At 36.8% G+C, this 25,001-nt stretch overlaps 1 protein-coding gene across 2 annotated transcripts in view; it reads right to left on the minus strand.

Moving 5' to 3' along the window:
- Positions 1 to 1,574: 1,574 nt before the first annotated feature.
- Positions 1,575 to 25,001, minus strand: part of TRPC4 (transient receptor potential cation channel subfamily C member 4) — a 148,606-nt gene continuing 125,179 nt past the window's right edge. The window contains exons 6-10 of one of the 2 annotated variants that reach the window (XM_044249631.1): positions 23,265 to 23,460; positions 20,167 to 20,361; positions 6,930 to 6,971; positions 6,714 to 6,803; positions 1,575 to 4,988 (exon numbers count right to left, since the gene is read on the minus strand). In XM_044249631.1, the coding sequence (XP_044105566.1) occupies positions 4,266 to 4,988; positions 6,714 to 6,803; positions 6,930 to 6,971; positions 20,167 to 20,361; positions 23,265 to 23,460 (1,246 nt within the window). In that variant the 3' untranslated portion in view covers positions 1,575 to 4,265. Of the gene's footprint in view, positions 4,989 to 6,713; positions 6,804 to 6,929; positions 6,972 to 20,151; positions 20,362 to 23,264; positions 23,461 to 25,001 lie in introns of both variants that reach the window. The other variant, XM_044249630.1, reaches the window with a different exon arrangement.

The raw sequence follows: 25,001 nt of genomic DNA on the forward strand, positions 1-25,001 counted from the left end.
AGAATTATCACAGAACCTATAGTTGAAGTGAAGATGATGAACTTACCATTTCTTAGAAAATGGTAAGATGCCAGCTTTTTGAAAAAAATCCATGAACACAATTTTGTAGGGAGAAAAAGGTAGTATCTTCCGAATTGGGCTGTGGAAAGTTTGAATGACTATAAATACTTTCTACTGAAGGAGAAAGCAAAGAAGACAAAATTCAAATAAAAAAAAAATCATTTTAGTCGAGACATTTATGACCTGGTATCTCATCTGAATATCTACATGAAGAGTTTTTCTTTAAGCTCCAACTCAACCACTGAGTAGCAGGGTAAATTTGGATAATTGCCATAAATGCCCTGAACCTTAGTTTCTCCATTTATCTCTGGAGATCTTATTTAATATATTCCAAAATATTTTCTAAAGTCATGTGATAACATTAATCAAACAAAGTTCATTGTAATATATTGTGAAATAATTAGAATAATATATTTGAAATTGAATTTAAGGAGATTTATAGAAGGCAATTTCTAAATGTAAATTACTGGGAGGTCTGAATTTTGGAGAATATAAGACAAAGAAAAATTATAATAAAGCTAAACTGAAGAAAATAATTTTCCAGATAAATTCTGCTTTTTAAATTCAGCTTTTTAAAAATTTAAGTCATTGTAAACATATTGATAGGGTCACACAGATGGTTTTTGCTTAGCTGATTTTTAAGGGTTCTTTCTAAACTCTTTGGCTACAAACACAATTCATGATAACTAAGAATGGACAGATTTCAGGGCTTGATGCCTACTCTTCAACCAAAAGTCATGGGACTGGACTGTCATTCACTCCACTAAATCCCAGAATTGGTAAGGATTATTAATATTAGAAGAGCGCATTTTTATATCACTGGTTATTCCTTCTATACTAATTGGGAAATTGACTGCTTCTTTGAGAATAATATGAGATTTTTCCTTTCTTTACACCTAAAAGGTTATCCAAGATATTTCATTGTTCGGATTTGTGTGTTCAATTGCTAAAGTATGTTGAGTTGCTATCTAGGTCAAGGCAAGAAAATGGGTATGCTTTTGCAATATTTTAATTGCCAGCTGATAAATAAATTATCTAATTTAAGAAAATTTGATATACAAATATCCAACTTATGAAACAGTTACATTCTGAGGATGATTATCACTTTGAAAAATAATTCATCATTTTACAAAATAATTCACTCCATTTTTTTTCTTTTTTTACATAGCCAGTTTCCCTACTGAAGTTGATACAGAATTATTTACACAGATATTTTCAGAAATACATCTGTTGCAAATGGTGAAGTACATCTTCATAGCATTTTCTCTTGTAAATGGGTTTTCCAAAATAGGTGATAAATGAAGTGCTATTCTATTAAACTATTCTGTTAAAGTTAAACTGAATTTTTTAGACATTCTTCCACCTAACGCTGGCAATAAATAAGTAAAGATTAGCAACAAATAACAAGGTCAAAATGATGTGAAACATAGGAACAGTATTTATACAAATGAAGGTGCGATGTCAAACCTCTCTTTGGTGTTTAGGAATTTATGTTAATAGAAATATGAATGGAAATGAAAAGAGACCCCAAATTACTCATTTAAAGACCTCAAAAAAAAAAAGACCTCAAAAAATATCATCCTTCTATTTTGCAATCTGCTGTTTATGTTTTCTTATTCTTTCCCTACTCTTCATCTTCAATAATGCTACTTAATATCACCTTCTATTCAGAACAATGTTCAATCCTAGGACATATTATACTAACAATATCTGATATTTTGTTTAAACTTATAAACGCATCTGTCAGTGACATCTGAGGGTTGTTAAAAACCATCATTTTCAGAACATGAGAAGGAGGGGGTTACTGGCTCCAAGTAAATCCCTCTGCTATCACCATGTTTCCCTGTAAAATATCAGCACCCTAATCCCTGATAGAAATAAGTCCCTGGGAACATATTTTGTTGTTGTTGCTTTTATTGTCAGTGGTGGTATTTGAAGGAACAGAGGACATTTGAAATTAAATTCTGAAAATTATGTATAATGATGATGTATATGATTTTTACTTTGGAAATAACAGTATTAATAACAGAAGCAGCAAAATAGAATCATTGGAAAACACCGCAAGTATTGAGAATATGTCTGTGTTCCCTTACTACCGAATGTCTGTCCGACTTAGAACAGTTTGGGAGTTTTGTTATCCCCAGGGCTTATTGTGAGTCCTAACATATTTGAGATAAAGGTGTGCTTGAGGCAGTAAGAACAGGCATTAGCCCTATTGTTTCTCCAAACCTACCAGACCCATTTCCCTATCCTGAGGACAAAACCAGATTTAGGAAAGAGTAGTATCTCAGTGCCTCTGGGTTGTAGCTTATTTGAAAACTGAAATCTAGTATTTCCAGTTGAATTCTGATGTCTCCTACCAAATATGTATTTTAAATCTACTAACTTCTATAATACGATTGAGTCTAAAAAAATCACATGTATCTTTAATTTTTTGCACTCCTCTTGCTTTACAAGAGGGAACACAGATTTATAGAATTTACCAAACTCTTTCTCTCTCGTAATACGTCCTTTCAGAAGTAGCAACAGTAACCCCTATAAGCGGACATTTTTGCTTGGTCTGTTTATGTTCTGAGAGGGAGTACGTATTATAATTAAGGGTATGGCCCTGGAGGACCCATCATAGCTCCATCATTAGCTGTGCACCTTTACCCAATTAGTGCTTGCCTCGCTTTCATCATCTATAAAGTGGGGATAAGAATAGGAGCTCCTTCAGTGAGTAGTTGTGAGTAGTCCATAGATGTTGATTCTCGCACTGCATATAGGTGGATGGCACTGTTACTGATGTTATTCCTTATTTTCCATGTATGGTAATCAGAATCTATGCAATTTTGGGCCAATACTAAATCATGTACAATTTGTCTAGTCCATGGAGGTAGTTTCTGAAGTAAAACGAACTCAGCATTTTTCTAATGATTTGAAATACATGCTAATTGTATGCGGTGAAGGAACTTCTGTTTCCATGGTGGCTTATATAGACACAAGTTATATAACTTAAACTTTATGAAGTCTCCAGTGCCTTTTTATATCAGGTAAAAACACTTTGTTTTTAGTGATTCATGAATGAGTGTAATATAATCTAGATTACCTTTAAAACAATAGAAGAAATAAGTAATTAAGAATGTTGTCCCTCTGGGGAAAGCTTTACATTTGTATCTACTGCTAAAATTAATAATGATTTTGGGTGAGTTTAATTTTAAAGAAATATATACCAGCCACTGGGAGAAAGATGAGGAAACCATGAGGATTTTGTACTTCTTTTGAATTCACAACAATGTCACACTGATTAAAAATACAATTTAACTTTACTTAGATTTAGAGTTTAGAATGAATTTATTTTCATCTGGATATTATGAAAATGCAATCATTTTGCTTTGTTTAAGGTGCATTAACTATTCTAATTTACTATTATTCTTTTCTAGCACTGAGAATTTTTGCCATGTTTTGAAATTCTGTTATTCATAAACCCTGGATTTATAATGACTAGCTATTGAACTCAAAAAAGGTCATTAAAAAAAAACCTGAAATAAAACTTTTGTCTTGACAAAATCTCATTAAAAATCATCAATTGTCAGTACTTATGAAGAGAAACATTTATTTTACTTACTGAAAGGAAAAATTGGGCCATCTAAAACTCCAAAGTACACCTGACTTCCGTTTTAAGAGGGAGTTTAATCCTGACTCCATGAGTAGAGGGCTTGCTTACTTTAATTTGTGCTGTAAGAAATAATTTGGTAATATTTGTGTATTAAAGCCACACTATAAGGCTGTCTGAAAAGTCCTTGATGAGTAACCATCTCTAAAGACCCTAAAAAATTATGAAAAAGCTCGAATAGCACAGCTACATTGTTTTTTGCATATAAAAATATCTATCATAGGAGTCAACTACCACATGAATAAGTTGCGTTTGTTTTAGTTGAAAAAGAGAGCTAAAAATTTCCTGTGGATTATTGCAACAGTACAAGAATACACGGTGCATTTATTAACGACAACCAAAAAAAATGGGTAAAACAAATTGTGAAAGCAAAAGCTGGTTACAAAACCAGGGTTTCTGATCGCCTTTGCCTCAGTTAAACATGTTACGTGTTACTATGCCACTGTTGATAAATGATATAAAGTGTTAGTTAGCGTTTGCTAATTCTCCCCCTCCCCAGAGCACTAGGGAAAATATCTATATGCATGACCAACGCTTCCTCCTTCAAGTGTCACAATCTGGTGGTCACGTAATCCTCATGGCTGGCTGTGTCTGTGAGGTTTCCGTCATAGTCTATGCTAGAGTCTTCTTCCTTCTCATGCTTCTCCTTTGGTATGATTGGGACGGTGTCCTCCACCACCACCTTCTCCGACTTGAAGGAACACACTCTCTTGCCCACCTGTAAGCCCAGGGTGTCCGTATTCCGTTCTCGGTGGTCTACTAATATACACTGTTCACTGAGACCCGGGATGTTCAAGTCACCCCGGGAAGCCAACCCTCGAGATTCCAGTTGAATATTCCTCTCCATTGGTCTTTCGGCCTGTTGACGCGTGACTTCTTCTGAAACAGAGAAGATTTGGTGTGCATTTTGCTCAGCAGCGTTTTGTTTGGATCGTCTGTGAAATAACCCGAAGTTTTTGATATCGGTCACAAAATTCACTTTTCTCTGCTTCTCCCTCGGGGGCTCCTGCATCACCAGGGCCGAGCCGTTGCTTATGTTGTGTCTTTCGGAGGCAATGGCAGCGGATCGCGGGTGGATCAGCGTGGTTAAGTCGAAGAGGCTGAAGTTCTTTCGCTTGTCCTTGCTGCTGCCCTCGTTATCGCTCTTCTCATCCGAGTCGGCCGAATTGGAGGACTCCTTCGTGGCCTGAGCCGCCTGTACTGTGGAGAGTTTGCTACCTCGTAGCAACCCCAGGACTTCAAAGCGGAAACTGGAAATGTCTTGTTTTAGTTCCTAGGTGGGATGTAAAATGACGAAATTAGCTTAGGACCTCAACAAATCAACATTAGGAACCATCACGAGCACGCTTCACACAGGGTTCTGTTGTGTTTTCACTCATTTTTAAGAGCGAGGATTCCGCTCTGCTGCGATTGTCTCCCTGGTACTGGAGTCATTTTGGTTCCTGCTAATTTCTGGGTTGGAGTTCAGTAGTAATGTGGAGACTCCCTGAGCTCATGCAAAAAGAAACAAGGGTAGGTTGGATTTCTGGGGGCCTGCAGCTTCAAACGCTTCCTCTCCAAAAGCTTCATCTGCTTTCAAGGCACCTCTTGTTCTCTCAGGGATGCATTTTTTAAAAGATTTTTAATATTAGCACATTTTGTTGTTCCAAAGGCTATGTAAAACAAAATAATTACAGTGGTGCTGCCCTTCTATGAGCTGACAGTTACCTTCAATAGTTTGCCACCTTGGAGTTGAATTTATCTCAGCATCTGGGTGAGCTACTTAATCTCACGAATTGCTTCAAATCAGATAACATTTCTTAGATTCAATCCTTTACTTTTATTATTATTATTTTTTTTTTTGGACAACTGAATTCTCAATAGTCCTAATCTTTTCGGACAACTGAATGCTCAGCCCTAACCTGACTGTGACCTTCCTGGTGGCCTCCTGCCTCCAGCCAATCTCCCAACACACCATGAATCATTCAACTACAAAATTTGGATGTTGTGGCAGCAAAGAATATTTCGGATCCTGGACAACTTCCAACCTGTGCTTTACATTTTGCAGTTCATCAACCTTTTTACCAAAGCAGCTGCTTATCTCTATTCTCTTGTGAGACCTGTTGCTTTTCACTGTTAAAGAGTCTTCTGGAGGATTTTTTACTTGTTTTTGCCTTATGACCTTACTGACTTTGCTCATTCTTCCAAAACCTCTAAGAACTCAGGCAGAATAGCAAAGGTATTTTGTACACAGGTGCAAGCATATATACATTACATGTATTCCACCTATCTCTTCTGATAAAATTAAATAAAAAAAATAAATAAAAAGGGAGAAAGACTAAGTGTGTAAGCTACACGTAGGCGCAAACCTTGAGTTTTCTACTACCAAAGCTGTGCAGAGCACAAACAGGGTTTTCCTTGTTGCTTTTAGCTTCTTAGTTATTAAATGTTTCAGGTTCAGAAATCAGATTGAAATTTCAAAAACTAAAGCTCACTCATTAGAGTGCTGGTAGGATCAGCAAGTCCAAATACCGCTGGACTCTAGGGTTTTCTCTGCCTCCAAGTATAAGTGCCTTCCATATTTCAGATTAAATGTGCTCAAAAACAATATATTTTGAAAAGAAATTTCACCACTTTTTTTTCTTCTTAATAGTTAAACAGCCTTGAATTTAAAAGTAAGAAGGGGCGCCTGGGTGGCTCGGTCAGTCAAGCGCCAGGCTCTTGATTTCAGCTCAGGTCATGATCTCAGAGTCATAGGATCGACCCCTCTGTTGGGCTCTGCGCTCAGTGGGGGGAGTCTGCTTGAGATTTTCTCTCTCTCCCTCTGCATTCCGCTCTCATTCTTTCGCTCTAAAATAAATAAATCTTAGAAGGAGGTGGAGCAGGGACAGGAGGAGGAGATGACACATGGGCTTGCTAGAACACACGGCTGAGTTTCCAGCTCTGATTTTAAATGTGCTGTGTCTGGCTCCACGCTCTGCAGAACCCGCCTCCTGGTGATGAGGATGAAAATGATTACCTTAAAGTTCTCTTCAGTCAGCCCTTCTTCAGTTTTGGCATCTCTGATCATTGCAGCAACGTATCGCTTTACCAGGTTCCTCATAACCTCCTGAGGTATGTCAAAACACAAGAATTGATATTCAGTGCAGAAATATGATTTTTCTCTTGAGTCAGTTCTGAAGAGGAGCAATAGTTTATTTTAAGGCAAATTTCAAGATACAATAGAATAACTTACTTGATATTGGTGATGTCTTCTCAAATTATCAGCAGCTCGCCTCTGAAAAGGGAAGAGGCATTGACTTTTCAGTTAGAGTTATATATTACCATTTTGGAAAATAATTCATTGTTCTTTTAATTGAGATTATATTTATCCTCACTTCTCCAAAGTGAAAATTTTACTAGACAATGAACAATAGCTAAAGAGTGCTTCACATGAATCAAAAGAATGAATGAACCAAAACAACGAAGTGCAAGGTTATAATCTCTACAGCAATTAACATATAGACCAAGTTAACAATGATGGGAATGTTGTTCTTTTAATAGAAGGTGACAGAGAATTAGATAATCATAGCTGATATGTACTCCAAATTACTTGAAATAATCTAAGAGACACAGATGAGACATATCAAATTAAAAATAAGAGAAATATCAAATAAAAACAAAAATTCTGTAGAGTAAAAAGCTCATTTATTACAATATGGAGGGCTTCATAAATATCAGTGTAGCAAGCTTCAGAATTTAGCTATGATATGCAACATGTAATCAGAAACAATGTTAGACCACTAAACCCCCCAACATTAATTTCAATCAGATGTACATTAAAAGGGACTTGCTGCTTTAATTAGGTGGTTGGATTTAGCAAAAAAATAAAAAGTTCTGCTCAAACATCGGGCTCATAAATTCATCATTTTAAAAAATAAATGTCTCAGCTGTCATTTTGAAAAGATCAGAATGGTTTGGGAGTGCAGCTAGAGTTAGCACAGAGGAGTGATTCTGGAGTGCAGAACAAAGAGAAAGGATGTTTAATGACTAAAAAAGAGTCCATAATAAATTGAGTTAAATAATAAACGGCACTAAAATTATATAATTGCAGATTTCATGGGTATTCTGAAGATACTAGAAAAAAAAGCTTCATAATTCCCATTTTGTGCATGTTGAATAAATATCAGTATTGATTCTTAAGGAAGAAAACTGACCTAATTAAAATAAAAAATATTTCTGTAATAAAGGAATGAATTTGGTAGATTGTGAGAAAGCAAAAAGATAACGTATCTAGAGTTTAAATAAACCTTTTGATCTTATTCCTTACTAAATACTTAATCATAGGCTGATAAAATGGAATTTTAAAAAGAGTTGTGAATACATCACTGTAAAATGACATTAGGAAAAAAGATCAAACAAGACAAAAGGAGCTTTTTTGTCTCTTTAGGGGAATAGGGAAAAATGGCTTTTTCACTGACTGGCCAGGAGAATAGACTTGTGTTTCATGATTATTAGTGACTTTTAGGAACAGCTGAGACAATGCTTAACTTCCTAAAAGCCACTAATTATTTACCATTCAGTTTTACACAAATCTTAAACAAATTTTCAATATGGTATTTTGGTATTATGGTGTTCATTAAGAGATTGGAAAGTTTGAAACTTACTACAAAATTAGAATATCTTGGAAAAAAGAAAGCATGGGAATTTTATGACCGAGCCACAAGATGGAGGTATATGACTCTTATTGAGACATAGCTCAGCTGAAATTCAAGACAAAAAACACTTCTATAAGGACACAGGCCTTCCAGATCTCCTTAAAGTTACTTCAGGGGGACAGAAATACTAAAACAAGCTATATACCAAGTTCTTTAACACTATCACTATAAATATTGTACAGGATACCCATATTCCACAATTAAGTAGATAGAAACTCTGAATTTAATATAGAATTTAATCAACTCCAGTTTGATTACTTTGGGCTTCTTCTCTTACATTTTGTTACCCTGTTTTGATCAAAAAGCCAATAAAAAGTAGTCAGCAGAGAGTAGCTTGAAGTCAAGATTTAACTTTAAATTTCCTTAATGCAAAATTAAAGCTAAAAATGAGAGAATCAGAAAATTACAAGTAACAAGTGAAAATCATCATGATGCATTTTAGTATTGATAAGAGCACAGACTGTCTTTTCTTCAGCAGAACCTGCTCATAAACACATTTAAAATTTTTAAAACAAATATAAGAAGATCAAATATTATATTTTGAAAACTAATCTGAGATTGATTTTTTTTAGGGATTTTTTTTTTTTTTTTAAAGAAGCAAAATAGACTGACAGAACATAGAAAAAATTTCCTATGATTACTTTCAGGAGCTATTCCTATCCCTATCCCAGATTTAAGCATGAATTAATATAGTTAATTGTTTTTGCCAAACAGTGTTCTTACACATCTACATAGTAATACTGCACAAATATCTGTATTCTTGTGAGATTATATCAGCCAACCGAACTCCAGTATCCTAGGAAAATAAGAACCGATGAAGCTAATCCTATTCTGGATAATGAAAACAGAAATGAATGCAATAAATTCACCAAATGATGACCACTAAAGTATGCAGTTCAGATATCTCTCCTGTCTATGTAATCTCTCCTTTTCTGGTTAGCACCACAGAACTGATTCCTATCGACCATTACTATGATGTCCACCTGTCTCTACTTTCTTACTACCTGGGAGGTGGTGGGGTATCACTTTAAGAACATGTACTTAGGGGATCACACCTGTGTTTGAAAGTGACTGAGTCTAAACAAGGGATTATCTCTGAGGTCCTCTCCCATTTCCATTTTTTATTTTGCTATGTAAAGTTAAATGCACCCGATGATTTTGAAGACTGAATGAGATAAGAGATTTAAGACATCTATCACTAATGTTAACTAACTAGTCCCCATCCTCTTTCCATTTTTCCCCTTTTCACTTAATAACATGATTTAGTGCAGTTTTAAAAAAATATTCTTGAGCCATAAAACTTGTGAATAATTGGACACCATATCAGGATTACCCCAGAGGAAGTAAAAGAAGATGTAATTGTTCCTCTTTGTGTGATTTGCTTGACATTTCAGGCTTGAGGGCAGCATTTTATTTAGCTAAAGAGTTGAATGCTTTTAACCTAGGCAATAGAGGTGTGGAAGTAAGAAATTTGTATTTATTTATTATTATTTTTTTAAATTTTATTTATTTATCAGAGAGGGAGAGAGAGCGAGCACAGGCAGACAGAATGGCAGGAAGAGGCAGAGGGAGAAGCAGGCTCCCTGCTGAGCAAGGAGCCCGATGTGGGACTCGATCGCAGGACGCTGGGATCATGACCTGAGCCGAAGGCAGCTGCTTAACCAACTGAGCCACCCAGGCGTCCCAGAAATTTGTATTTAAATAATAGTGTGAGGGGAGGCTTTTAGTAAACATGGATAGATGTAATGCAAATTCTGTAGGTATTTTTGTTTTATTAAAACTCTTTTTAGAGCAATTTAAGGTTCACAGCAAATTTGAGTGGAAGGTACAGAGATTTCCCACATACTCCCCACACATGCAGCCTCTCCCATGATCGCTGTCCCCAGCCAGAGTGGTACACGGTTATAACTGATGAGTGATTATCAACCAGAGACCATAGTTTACATTACCGTTTACTCCTGGTCTTGTATACTTTTATGGGTTTGGACAAATGTATAATGACATGTAATCATTATTATATTCTAATACAGAGTATTTTAACTACCCTAAAATTCTTCTGTTCTTTGCTTATTTATCCCTTCTTCCTCTGCCCCCACAACCTCAACCTCTGACAACCACTCGTATTTTTATTGTCTTCATAATTTTGCCTCTTCCAGAATATTATATATTTGGAATCATACAGTATGTGGCTTTTTCAGATTGGCCGCTTAAACTTGGTAATATATATTTAGGTTTCTCTATGTTTTTGCATGCCTTGATAGCTCATTTACTTTTATCACTGAATAAATAATATTCAATTATCTGGATGTACCATAACTTATTTATCCATTCACCTACTGAGCTACATCTTGGCTGCTTCCAAGTTTGGGCAATTATGAATAAAGCTGCTATAAACATCCGTGCAGGATTTTGTATGGACATATGTTTTCAACTCCTTTGAGTAAATGCCAAGGAGTACGATTGCTGGATTGCTTGGTAAGAATATATTTAGTTTTGTAGGAAACCATCAAACTGTCTTCCAAAGCAACTTACCCTTTTGCATTCCCACCAGCAATGAATGAGTGTTCCTGTTGCTTCACATCCATACTAGCATCTGGTGGTGCCAGTGTTCCAGTTTTTAGCCAATTTAATAGGTGAATAACTCTAGTCAGTTATCTTTTTTGAGGTCCCGAAAGTGTTTTGAATATCCCTGCATGATATTGGATTTTTGCTGTGACCTCTGTGAATCTTCCTTTGTGGGTTCCTTTTTCACGAATCTTAGCTTGTGGGGCCAATTTAAGTATATTTATTAGGTGGTTATCATTCATGGCAGAAGCTGCAAGAACCTAGAGATGAATAAAACATACTTTTTGCCCTTAAATGGCTTATAGTTTACTAGGTAGGATGCCAAGAATGTCTAGAGATGAAGGCAAAAAACAAAAAAACAAACATATCTTCTGCCCATTTTTTGATGTGTTTGTCTGTTTCGTGTGGGTTGAGTTTGAGGAGTTCATTATAGATCCTGGATATCAACCTTTTGTCTGTATTGTCATTTGCAAATATCTTCTCCCATTCCGTGGGTTGCCTCTTTGTTTTTTTGACTGTTTCCTTTGCTGTGCAGAAGCTTTTGATTTTGATGAAGTCCCAGAAGTTTATTTTCGCTTTTGTTTCCTCCAAAATTAACAAAACAGGAAACAACATGTGTTGGAGAGGATGTGGAGAAAGGGGAACCCTCTTACACTGTTGGTGGGAATGCAAGTTGGTGCAGCCTCTTTGGAGAACAGTGTGGAGATTCCTCAAGAAATTAAAAATAGAGCTTCCCTACGACCCTGCAATTGCACTCCTGGGTATTTACCCCAAAGATACAGATGTCGTGAAAAGAAGGGCCATCTGTACCCCAATGTTTATAGCAGCAATGGCCACAGTCGCCAAACTATGGAAAGAACCAAGATGCCCTTCAACGGATGAATGGATAAGGAAGATGTGGTCCATATACACTATGGAGTATTATGCCTCCATCAGAAAGGACGAATATCCAACTTTTGTAGCAACATGGACGGGACTGGAAGAGATTATGCTGAGTGAAATCAGTCAAGCAGAGAGAGTCAATTATCATATGGTTTCACTCATTTGTGGAGCATAACCAATAGCATGGAAGACAAGGGGCGTTAGAGAGTAGTAGGGAATTTGGGTAAATTGGAAGGGGAGGTGAACCATGAGAGACTATGGACTCTGAAAAACAGTCTGAGGGGTTTGAAGTGGCGGGGGGGGTGGGAGGTTGGGGTACCAGGTGGTGGGTATTATAGAGGGCACAGCTTGCATGGAGCACTGGGTGTGGTGAAAAAATAACGAATACTGTTTTTCTGAAAATAAATAAATTGGGAAAAAAAATATATATATATATAAATTAAAAAAAAAACAAACAAACAAAAGACAAGCAAAACCATGGGGAGTGCCTTAAGAATGTGTTTTGAGTACAGGGAAACAAAAAGTAGTATTGGGCTAAGGAAAGAACCAGCAGCAGCCTTCAAACAGGGAACAGGATTTTAGATTGGACTTGAAAGAATCATGGGACTTTGACAGAAGCACAGACATTCAGATTTGCAGAAGACTGGAATACGGTCAGCAATATGCTGGTGCTGGAGGGTGAGAGACGTGTTAGGGCGATTTCCACCAGTGCAGTTGTGATGTGCTCTGATAATCAGGATATAGGGATTAGCTCTTGTTGGAAAGTTAGCATGGGTTTTTTATGCAGAATCTCGGAAAGCACAATGAATTCAGTGGTTGGTAGGCACCAGGGGTTTTGACAAATTGAGTGATATGTGATAAAAGTGGAACTTCTATGATAACCATGTGGCAGCAGTACTGGGTAGGAAAGAGGAAAATGGAGAATCTGTACAGAAGACATCAGTTGGGATGCTGGTACAGAATATGACGGAAGGGTAGAATGGGTGTGAGCTGAACCGGTGGTGGTGTGAATGAAAAGGAAGAGAAGCAAGGGTCACAACAGGATGAGAATATGGAGAGGGAACAGAAGCCCGGGGGGCTTGGCAGCTGGAATGAGTTTATGAAGACAAAAATTTTTAGTCTAGCTGCTGAGATGTTGGTAATATTAAAAAATAACAAAGAATTCCACTTTGGTGATTCTGACAGAGGACATTCAAGTAGCAATACCATTGTCTATTTTGGATTCTGGGGGAAGGTTAAGACTAGAGGAAAAGATTCAAAGAGTATATGCCCAGATGCAATAGTGTATCCAACCACAAATCCACGTTTCTCGGGATTAACACAGGAAAACTACTGTGGACAATACAATCATTGATAATTTGTAAATATATCTATTAAGAATGCATATGATGGCCTTTTTCTTTTTTAAATTAGCTTTCTTAGGCTAACACTAAAATTAATTTAATTGTCTAATTTCCCAAGATCTACCAAAGGCCAAGGGAAATCAGACTGGGTTTTAAATTTTGATACAGATCTATTGTTTATTAGAACCAAACCCCCAGGGGCACCTGGGTGGTTCAGTGAGTTAAGCATTCAACTCTTGATTTTGGCTAGGTCATGATCTCTGTGTCATTAGGTCAAGCCCTGTGTTGGACTCCATGTGGGGTGTGGAGCCTGCATAAGAGTCTCTCTCTTTCCCTACTTTCCCTATCTCCCTCTTCCTCTGCCCTTCCTTGCCAAAACAAAACAAAACCCAAAACCAAAACCCCCAAAGGGTTCTAGTCTCATTGCCTCATTTATAAGTAAGGCCCACAGAGCTGAGTCAGTTGAGCGAGTAACTACAATACCACAGTGTTGTACAGAATGGCAGTGCCAGTTCTGTATCACTAGAACTCACTCTTTACACTTTGCTCTTTCTATCAAGTACTGTCAAGTAGATACTTAGAAACATCTGAATATACCTGCTATGTATTCTATGATTTTTGCCTCCTTCTCCCAAAACATCTTAATTTGAGGGTCAGCACTGTTAAATACCGGATCCATATTTCTTTGAATAAAAATGAGTAAGCACAGATGCATATGCTATATGTTGTATTAGTTTCTTAGGCATGAAATACCATAAACTGTGTGGCTCAAACAACAGAAATTTATTGTCTCCTAGTTCTGGAGGCAAGAAGTCTCAAATGAAGATGTTGGCAGGGAACTATTCCTCTGAGACTGAGGCTAGAATCCTTCCCTTCTTCTTCCTAGCTTCTCATGGTGGCTCTCCATTCTTGGTGTTCCTTGCTTTGCAACTGCATAATCCCATTCTCTGCCTCTGTCTTTACAAGGAGATCTCCTTGTGTCTCTGTGTCTTCACGAGATCATGTTTTTATATGGACTCCACTTCCTTAATGACCTTTTTGAACCCAATTACATCAGCAATGACCCTATTTCCACATAAGGTCACATACTGAGGTACTGGAATTTAAGACTTCAAAGTATTTTGGGGGGGACACAATTCAACCCATAATATATGTACTCTTTGCAGTAAACATAGTGATAATTTTTGTCAGTTGGTGACATTATTAAGTATTATACAGTGGAACTACCATCAACAATGGTAGCTATCTTTTTGTCGTGTAAAGGTCACTTGACTTTCGTAGGCATTTACTCTCACAGGGGAAGGTATTACAACCTGTAATCATCACTGGAAATGACCGAGAACGGAACTGACCAATTGTGTTAAAAAAAAAATAATGTAATATTTTGGAGAAAGATGTGCATTTTAAGTTAGCAGTTTTCTTTGCAAATTATGTCTGAAATCTAGCAGCGTGTGCAGAATGTTCCTTGGCAGGATGGCTTGTGTTCAGGCGCCCAAGGCACACATGTGTGCCACATCAGTGTACCTCAGATTTTGCAGGTTCCTTTGATTTTTTGGGACAAGGTAAAGGCAGTATGTGTGTGGATCACAGAACTAATGATAAAGGAAAAGACCAAAGGAACTTCTGCTGCTGCAAGGGAACTCCACATTTCCATAGAAGTGTCATGCGGCCTTAGAGCATGACAGGTTTTGCTGCTGGGAAAGAAAGGGATCTGGGGAATTGGCTGTGACATGTCTCGCTCTTTATCTCCCACTGTCTGCAGGTCCACCACGTGGAATGTCAGGCACATTTCCCCCTTTCTCGAGCTGGTTCCCTGCAGTCAATTGTCAGTGCATGGCTCTCTCATTTCCTCTCGGGTTTTGGTCTATCACTGACTTTGAGCCCATGAATTATGCCTTTTATCCTTTGCTTTGCTTGGGGAATCCCTGAGCGGCTGCAGCTTGCCGTGCTCTTCTCCTTTTAAAAATGAGGAAAAAGGCAAGGGGCAGTTCCAAGATGCGATCCCTTTTTGAAAACTGCAGTTTGGCTCATTTACAGGTAGAGCTATGTATTGTTTTCTAGAAGCACACTTTTTAAGCATATAAAAACAAATGATATAAAATGCTTGAACATTGCCTTGTCAAGACAAACATTCAGGGTTTCGCTCTTGAAACATCAAGAACATCATGCAATGCATTCTTCCACATCCCTTCCTAGGAAAGTAAACTTAATTAAAGCCCCAGCCAGCAAATTTTACAGACGTAAATTAGGGGTTGGGACATACTCATGGATGAATACTATCGTATCCATAAGATTTGTTGTTAGACCTACTGGAAGCCATGAAGATTAAGGAACAATGCATTTTGATAAATTAGCACTAAAAATACAGTCTGAAAAGCATGTACCATTAGCATTTTCCTCTGGTGATGCTAGCTGGTGTTAATCCATTCACTGTTTCTAATTCTCTGGCAGTGGCTTAGCTGAGTGTTTGTCTGTGACAACTGGTCAGACATGGGTGTTCCATCTGAAGTCCCAGAGCTGAGTGATGCTAAATGACCCTAACAGACATGGTGTTTCATGTTTTCCTCCCTATCCTGTGCTCAGGAGAAAATCAGAAAGTGGAAAATATGAATCTAAGGAAGTTAAAGTCATTTGTTATCATTTTGTCCAAAGACCTCACATTTTTTAGTTCAGCATATTGATCTATACCTTAAACATTCTATTTTAGAAAACTGGTCTATGGCATTGAAATGTTTCATATCAATTAAACATTTTGACATTAACATATTTTTACTTTAATTAAATAATCTGGGCCTCTTGAGCAACAAGTGCAAATGTTGATTTTGTTTTCATTTAAAAAGCTGTGCTAGATGCCAGTGGTTTGTTTAGCAGGAGTTTCTAATTAAAGTTACAAGGAAATGCTTGTTAAAATAGAAATTCCTGATAATTTCTAGCACATGTTAAAGTCTAAGAATGAGTGTTTTAATATGGAGAAAGGTATTTGCTGATAAAATGGTGTTAAGCTAAAAATTAGACAAGTAGTAATATTAAAAACCAAAAGCTACAACATGTTTCTTATTTTACTGACCTCTCACTAGGCTGCCCATTTGGTGGGATGTTCATAATTTCCCAGGGACAAGCCATTTCTCAATAACGAGTTTGCTTCCTACAACAAAGGTTTTGTTCAATAAAGCATATCTGCTTCATTTATGTTTTCCCCGTAAAGCATTCCAAATGAAAGGTTAATTTATCTGGAACTCCCAATCACCCCTAAAAGGAAGTCCGAAGTTAAAAAAAAAAAAAGTTAATGAGTTTTCAGGGCTAGCTGTATCAGTATTACCCGGAAGCCATAAATAGCCAGATAAGATCACTAATGATGGGCTCCTGGAGAGTGGCCAGTGCAGCCACCCTGAAGAGCCTTGGTCTGCCTGGTCCTGTGCAGGGAATGAGCTGCCTCAAAGAGTGCATGAACTCTACCTCCAGCTTAGCTTCAAATTTCTGCTTCACAAATGTGGCCTAAATATAAACTAGTTGAGAAGCAAACAGAAGGTAAGCCAGCCTGTGAAACATGAGCTTTGAGATACAGGAATCTGAGAGGCAGCTGAAGACAATGGCAGGATCTGCAAAAGCTATTGAGAAAAATGAAAGGACGAATACACAACGTGGAAGGTATCGTTGCATCGTTATTAGATTTTTCAGGAATCAAGAGAGTGATGGAAAACACACTGGTTTTGGGAACAAAAGACCCAGGTCTCTCCCATGCACTGTCACCAAGGGATCCTGAAACACTAGGCAAGTTAAATACACTCTCTTTGAGAGGAAATAGTTGAGTTAAATGATTTCTAAGGTCCCTTTGAAGTGTAATGTGATATTTGAAGCTTAGAAGGACAGTACAGTGACTGTCATTGGTACTTCAAAGTCATCTTTTAATTAATGGAAATGTGTATATCTCCTTGTCTTTGTTTGTCTACACCAATGAACTGCCAAGAGGATCAACCAAACTGAAATGAATTCACAGCAAAACCAATTACTTTTTGACATTATTTTTTCATTTAGCTCTTCTATTGATATTACCCAACCTCCTTAATTTACTTTTCTTTATCTTGTATTTTTCTTTATAAATAATACATGTTATTTTTTCCATCTAAAATCTAAATGTATAAAACTCAACTACAAGTATACAAACCAAAATATTATGTCCTTCCTATTCTGGAAATGCAGTCTGGACAAAAAGTCAATTTATAGGATTGAGTTTGATGAGGCTGGTGCTTGCCCAAACCCGTAGTATGGTGAAGAAGAGGAAAGATTGAGAGTGGGACGAAGATAGGGAACAGAGACATGACTCACAATATTTATTTAGTTTGTCATAAATTCCCAAAGCATAAAAATATCCATTACAAAAGGTTAATAAGATATACATGGCTAAGGAAAGAGGAATGGCTTGAGGTCACTCAGTTAATTGGGAATTCTTTTTCTGTGCATCAGCTTGGATCAAAATGTTCAAAGAGACTTAAAAAGAAACTTGGATAGAAAAGAAATGTATAGAAAAGAAAGCTTCTTAACTTGTGCCTTTTACCCTCTCCCTCTGAAAGGTGTGAATCACTGCTTTAATAGGAAATCCCAAGTGAATGTTAAGCCCTTCTTTGCATCTAAGAAGTGATGGTAACATATTCCTAACAATGCGTCAACAGTGGGAGGGTTCTGGAGGTTGTGTAGGGGGACTTGGAAGTCAAGTTCTTGGGTGGTTTTCTATTATTTCGTGGCAGCACAGATGGATCTTCTAAAATATTAGAGCAGGGCCCCATATCTTGGTTACAAGTTTTGTGGCATCTTAAAACCTAAGATTCTCTCTCTTATTGCCTAAAATTAAATCATTACAGACAAATTTCTTTTGTGTACCACCTTTATTTTGGGGTCCAGAAATTCTTTTGGAATCAAAATAACTCCTATGAGAGATAGCCTAGAACTGTACTAGCCATTGATGTCTTTTCAGCGATTGATTAAATAAAATTATTATGGATTTAAGAGTAAGATGTGAAAAAGGAGAATTATATTTTAATGTGGAAGAGAGTAAGCAGAGTTTGGCTTCTCTGAAATCTTTTTTCTGTTTATCTCAAGGAAAACAGTAATTATTGCTTACACTGTTGTCATAGCATCTTGCGTGTAACAATATTATAATGCTAAAATATTATATGACATGTACTAAGTAATATGTTCTCATATTTCTATCTCCCGTATGAGAGATGATGTCCTCAAGGATGGAAAGTATGCCTTTGTACCTACTCCCACCCCTCAGTTCCTGGCTGGCATGTGAAACACATGCAATAATTGCTTATTAAACCAAAGTCATTATATTTATTTTACAACCCTTTTAAAATAATCCAGACTTATTTTTTAATAGAAATCAAACATTTGGAGTAAAATAATTTCACTCTTTTCTAACGTTAGTGGTAAAATCTATTAATTAGTATAAGGATTGCAGGCTAAATCTTCATCATAATTTAACTTTGGTTTCTAAGATCAGATATAGGCCCAGACTTTAGTCCTCCAAGTTCATGGGGTAAGAATTTGTACGCAAGAATATAACTGTATCTCCTAACCACCTCTCTATTTGCTATATGCTCTTGCCAATCAATTTCACTTTAGAATTTGAAAGGTTACTGACAAGACAGCAAAATCAATACCACTGTCCTTAGAGAAAGCCCCATTTGATGCTGATAATAATGCCTCGTAGCCAATGAGGTTAATGAGTGAAAAGGATCACTTAGGGATAGCAAGCAGTCAAAAACCATATTAAATAAAATTTAAAACAAATTTAAAAACTTCAGTATGTTACTAGTATTACTTGGTGATTCTAATATAACGGTATATTAGAATACTTACAAAATAATTTCTCTGAGCAAGTCAAAATGACTAGTGAATGGGTTGCTGGGGGGAGGGGGGTTGGGAGAAGGGGTGTAGGCTTATGGACATTGGAGAGGGTTTGTGCTTTTGGGTAAATTGGAAGGGGAGATGAACCATGAGAGACTATGGACTCTGAAAAACAATCTGAGGGGTTTGAAGTGGCGGGGGGGTGGGAGGTTGGGGTACCAGGTGGTGGGTATTATAGAGGGCACAGCTTGCATGGAGCACTGGGTGTGGTGAAAAAATAATGAATACTGTTTTTCTGAAAATAAATAAATTGGGAAAAAAAATGACTAGTGAATGTTAGAGTGTGAATTTTCAAAAGATTACTGTGAGAACTTTAGAAAATAGTAAATTAAGTAGGGAAGAATGAAGAATAACTTGTCCCACGTTAGTGGTTTGGCTGGAACAAAGTCCTAAGTCCATGTCTCTTCTGATGGAATAGCTTGACCTCTTGGTTTCCAGCATGAAAGAAATTTCCAAAGGAAGTTTAATCTTATGGTATAACAGGAGCATGGCTCTGAGAGGTCCCAACATTTTTTAAAAACACAACCTCTTGGTATTTAAAATGACTGGGAGTAGAAGCAAAATGTTGAACAATTTGACATATTCTGAAATCACTGTACTACAACATTTTCAAGTTATAATATCCATTTAATCCCTTAGTTGAGAAATTTTTGCAAATATTATACGCTGTTAGGAGCCTATGTTAGGCACTAAGAATATAAGATGACTGACAGAGCTCCCTTCCCTTACAATCCAGAGAGAGAAGCAGACAATGAGTAAGTAATGCCACAAATACCCTAAGGTTGCAGTTCTGAAACAGGCTAGAAATCAGGGTACTGAGAGGTAAGGTGTTAGTTCCCCCTCCATGACTCATGCGTCCAGGAGAGGCCTGTGTCAGGTGGGGCTCCTATTCAAATAACACTGATGGCCCTCACTCTAGGAAACCATGTCTTAGGGTAGCTGTGCTATAAATGGTCACTAAAAACAATGAGGAAAAACAAAAAGGCTAAAAATGCAAAAATATCCAACAAGAAACACAAATATATTCAAATACACAATTAAGAAAAAAAGTAATACTAACATGCTGTGTTCTTACCCCTATTGTTCCAAAACTTTCAGGCTTTCTCCTCATCTTTTTCTTGCACAGGTGTGTCCATATCCATTTGATCAGGTACCAGAGAGACTTGGGGCTCGGGATGACATTGAAGGGAGTAGGCAGAGTACCACCTTCTTCAAAATAACTCATCCAGAGCTTTGTTCTAGCGAATTTCCATTCTATATCTGCATGGTCCTGAATGGGAGAATATGACAACTGCTGACAGGTTTCTTAATTACTAAGGTGATATAAACCTCACAGAGAGCTTATAACTTGACTTGGAGCAGCTCTTGGAACATTAATTAAATTGCTTATAAAATCAAGGCTGACTCCCAGCGATAGTCATCTAAACATTTCCGATGATGGTTTACCCTGGTAAAGAGTCAGCGCTCTTGTCAGGTTTTATCCTTCCTTCTTCCATGAAACAGACATCTAAAAGAATTCCGTGTTAAAGAGACTGCAGTGATCAGTTATGACTTGAAGATAAATTTTCCTTTTCTGCACTGTAGGCTTACATTAATTAGCTCAGCTGCACTCGATTCTGGCCACAAACAGGCCTTTCTGTCTTACCCAAGGCCTAGAATCCCTGTCTAGGTGACTGCCACCTGCATCGATGCTCATGGCTTAGCCTTCTAGTGTTTCTAAGAAAAGTCTTAGTTGATATATTTCTGTGTGAATAATTCCTGTCCGCCTTTAGGCAAGAGGCACAAATTCAGATAGAAGTTCCTCTAACAAGTGAAGAGTGAGGCCTCTGACACAGCATTGAACCCTGATATAAGCTCGTCCAAAGGGTACCAGATAGGAGTGTGATTGGCACCTGCCTAAAATGTATGTTCTAGGATTTCATTTTACATTTAAGGATTTTAGGATACATTTTAGGATTTCAAAATAGCTCATTTTAACCCACTAATATTAGAAAGAAGAACTCAGATTTTAGAGTAGGAGCATAAACTTAAGACCGTGCTTCCCTCAAGTATTTCTAAATGGCTGTGTGCTAATGAATATCTGTGTTGTGTATACATTTCTACTCTGAGCAATAGAGATGTTTTGTCTAGACACTGGACAGATTGTGCTTTCAACAGAAAGAGCATATCTAGAAAATGTATGGCCTTCGCTGTTGCTTAGCAAATGTTTGATGGGATTGACCGATCAATAGACAGAAGCACAGAAGCTCCAATCTGCCTGCCCTCACCATTCTCCCCACTTCCTCTCCTTTATTTCTCCCACCTTCCCTAGCTTTCTTTCTAAACAAGCTTATAGATTCTGCAGTAATGAAAAAAGGTATTTATTGTTTGCTGTAGTCATGGAGAATGGGAGTCAGTAGAATTGGCTTAAGGTCATAAAAAGGCTGTCACTTTGATAAAATGTTGGCCTGTGAGTAGATTCTGTTCCTTCGATTCTCCTGGAGGCACAAATTAAGGATTATCCTGACCTCATTATGTTCTCTTATGGCTATCACAAAGCAGACTCTTCCTTTGTTTATGGTTTGGAATTCTGAGAGGGTCTATAACAAAATCTATAGTAAAAAAACTGGAAATGAAATGTTCTATGCTGATGATGCCCCAAACCACCGTCTGTTACCCAGGTGCAAATCAGAGTTGGCATGTTCATGCTCCAAGGAGCCATCATGCCCATGATGCTGAGAGGTACAACCATCTCAGGTTCTCAGTGCCTGTTCTCCTCTCAAGTAGTTTTAGAGTTTGAGCTAAACAAAAAGAGATTTGAAGATCATTCTCACCTCTTTAGGAAGTCACCTAGAATAATATATCCCATAAAGAACCCCCCCCCAAAAGTCATACTATTCTTGATGTTCTCTTCTTGATGAAATCAATACATTTGATGTTCTATAGGATCCAAATTGTATATATAGTTTCTCTATATGTAGCTTGATAATTAGAGACTTTCTAATTTTTTTGGAAGGGTGGTCTGGAAAATAGAATCCATGTTTTGCAAATGTGTTGACCAGAGAAATACAGAACTTCGGAAGCAATTACGTAGAGACTGTCTTAAGAAATCTATACTTACAAGTTGCTTAAATGAAGCTCCACAAACTCATATATTCACCTGCAAATCCTAGGACCCTGGTATATCCTATGTAAATACTTAGTTTGTGAATAAGTAGATAAAAATCATCTATTCTTGTGTTTTATGCAGTTTTTCATCTGCGACAGGCATCTTGCCCCCATAAAGATAGTTGAAGTAAAATGCAGAATGCTGCTTCTCAAAATAACTAATAACATTCCAGCAATTTAGCAATAGACACAAAGATGCAATATAATTGGAGCTATTTAAAGAGATAATTATGGTTATGAATTATGCTTATAAAATGCTACTTATCTCAGGTATAAATACAAAAGACCTAAACGTATTTTATTACAGTATGGGTTTGTTCAGTTGTTATTGCTAATGACCATTGACTCCTGGGAAGTTCAAGGAGACAAAGGGCTTTGCCTTTTTTATTCATTGCTGTATTTCTAGTTCCTAGAATAGTACTTGGCAACAGAAGAAGTTCTCAATAAGAATTTATTGAATGAATGAATAAATAAACTAACTTGTTTGGATTCTAGCATTTCAAATAAGTGTATATGGTACTGTATACCCTGTTGTAGATAGAATTCAAGGTTACTCCTACATTGCTTTTTCTGGATTTAAGAAATTGAAAATCCTGTGCATTTTTCCCTCAGATTCCCCTCAAGGCTAGCTTTTCTATCTTGCTAGGCTGGCAGGAGTTTTTTTATACCTAGACTGAGGTTCAATGGTCGGAGACAATGCAGAGTGCACAGGGTGCTGCATAGAGATAAGCCACTTGTTCATAACTCATCCCTCCCCCAGTGCTTGCCATCACCAATGACTGCCTGTAAAGATAGTTTCCATTTATTTTATAATCTTTCATAATATGACAAAACTAAGTTAGTATGTAACCAAATATGGTACAATATTGTTTAGAAACTTCAAATTAACCATTCATATTATAATTCTGTTCTGTCTCCTCAGTAGCCTATTAGAGACTGTTTTCTATGATAAATAGGATAGAGTATGGTTAGAAACAACACATTCTATGGGGAAATGTGGAATTAAAATAAAGTTAATCAACTTACAGCAATGAGTTGGTAAGAGTTATTCATCATAGCTATTAACATGTTGAGTAAGACAACCAGAGAGATGACATTGTACGTTCCAAACATGGTGGCACCCACAAACTCAGTGAATTCATGCTGTGCTTTGACATTGGTCACATATAAGTTGATCAGTCCAAATATTGACCAAAACAAGGACTGAAGTGTCTCAAATAATCTGGAAAAAAAGAGAAAGGGACACTAATACCTATATTAATAGAACTATTATACAATAGGTTATAAAAATAAAATTGATTCCTATTACATATATTTGCTTAATTTAAAAATTAAACTTAATAAAAGGTATTAAAAATTACAAAATTAAACTTAATAAAAAGAGTTAAAGAAAATTATTTTCATCATATAGCCCAAATAGTGTACTTCATTTTCCTAAGAACTTCGAAAGCTATTCAGTTTCTTAGAGGAGGAAATTTGACCCATAGCCCGTTTTTGCCTGGCTCCTGAGGTAAGAATGGTTTTGCTTTCCAAATGGTTGGGGAAAAGAGCTATTTTATGACATGTGAATATTTTACAAATTCACATTTCAATGTCTGTAAGTAAAGTTTTATTGAAACACAGCCACAATCATTTATTGAGGCATTGTCTATGGTTTCTTTTGTGTTAAAATAGCAGAGGTGAGTAGTTGCAACAGAGAACATTGGGCCTACATAGTCTAAAATATTTACTATCCTTTTCACAGAAAGCTTGCTAACCAGTGTTATAGGGCATTGATAGCTAATCAATGATACATACTCAAACTTAGTCTTTGAAAGATGTCAGTGCATTCATGTGGTTTTGCTTCTTGGTTGTAGAAGGACTAAAAATTATGTTATCGTTGTGGATTTCCACAATTACAATTAAAGTTGTACATAGTGAATCCTGTAAGATGGCAAATGTCAGAATGCTCAGGTAACAAAATTTGCTATTCTTCCTATTTCAGGGAACACTTAATTCATTCCTGCCAATGAATGAACTCTGGTGTTTTATTGAAAGTAAAGTTTCCTTAACTTACTCCAGGAAACAAAATAAGATAAAGCGTGTCTGAACCTAAATGAAGAATGGTTTATTTCAGCAGGACCATCATCTTAGTGTAATATAACCAAACGATAAAGGATTTTTACACTCTTTGACAAATGGTTAAAATAAAACTTTAATCACATTATATTGTAAAAACAAAAACAAAAACTATTCTCATATCAGTCATGATGACTAAGGAGGTAGGATTTCAGAAGTCAAGTGACCCAAGGAAAGCCAATCCATATGAGGCCAGGGGTTAATGGCATGGATTGATATGAAAAAGATGAACACACATTATCAGATTTCCTTTCTCTATAAATTTACCTTAGAAATACCAAGAGAATGAGGAAGTTGCCCAAAGGAGCCAAAATGACAGGAGTTATAATAGAGAGTCAGGGTCACTGGAATTATGAGAAGCCAAAAGTTTTTGAGACAGCACAAATGAAGGAAGGGAGAACTGAAGAGAAATAAGTCAGGTAATAAGTAAGAAAACACTGAAGAAAATAGACTTGGAATAGATGACTCAGATTAACATTGTTTCTCAGAGTAAACGATCTTAGAGTCCAGACCTATGTCATCTCCTACTCTTCCTGAAGCCAGGCCTTGCTCTAGACTCTGCCCCTGCTAAGATCAATCCTTGCTCAGAGGATCAAAATGCTATAATCTTGTGCATGATTCTTAGACCAAACTCCTGTTCCTTGA

The sequence above is a fragment of the Neovison vison genome, chromosome 5 (assembly GCF_020171115.1).
Source record: "Neovison vison isolate M4711 chromosome 5, ASM_NN_V1, whole genome shotgun sequence".
Classification (NCBI taxonomy): domain Eukaryota; kingdom Metazoa; phylum Chordata; class Mammalia; order Carnivora; family Mustelidae; genus Neogale; species Neogale vison.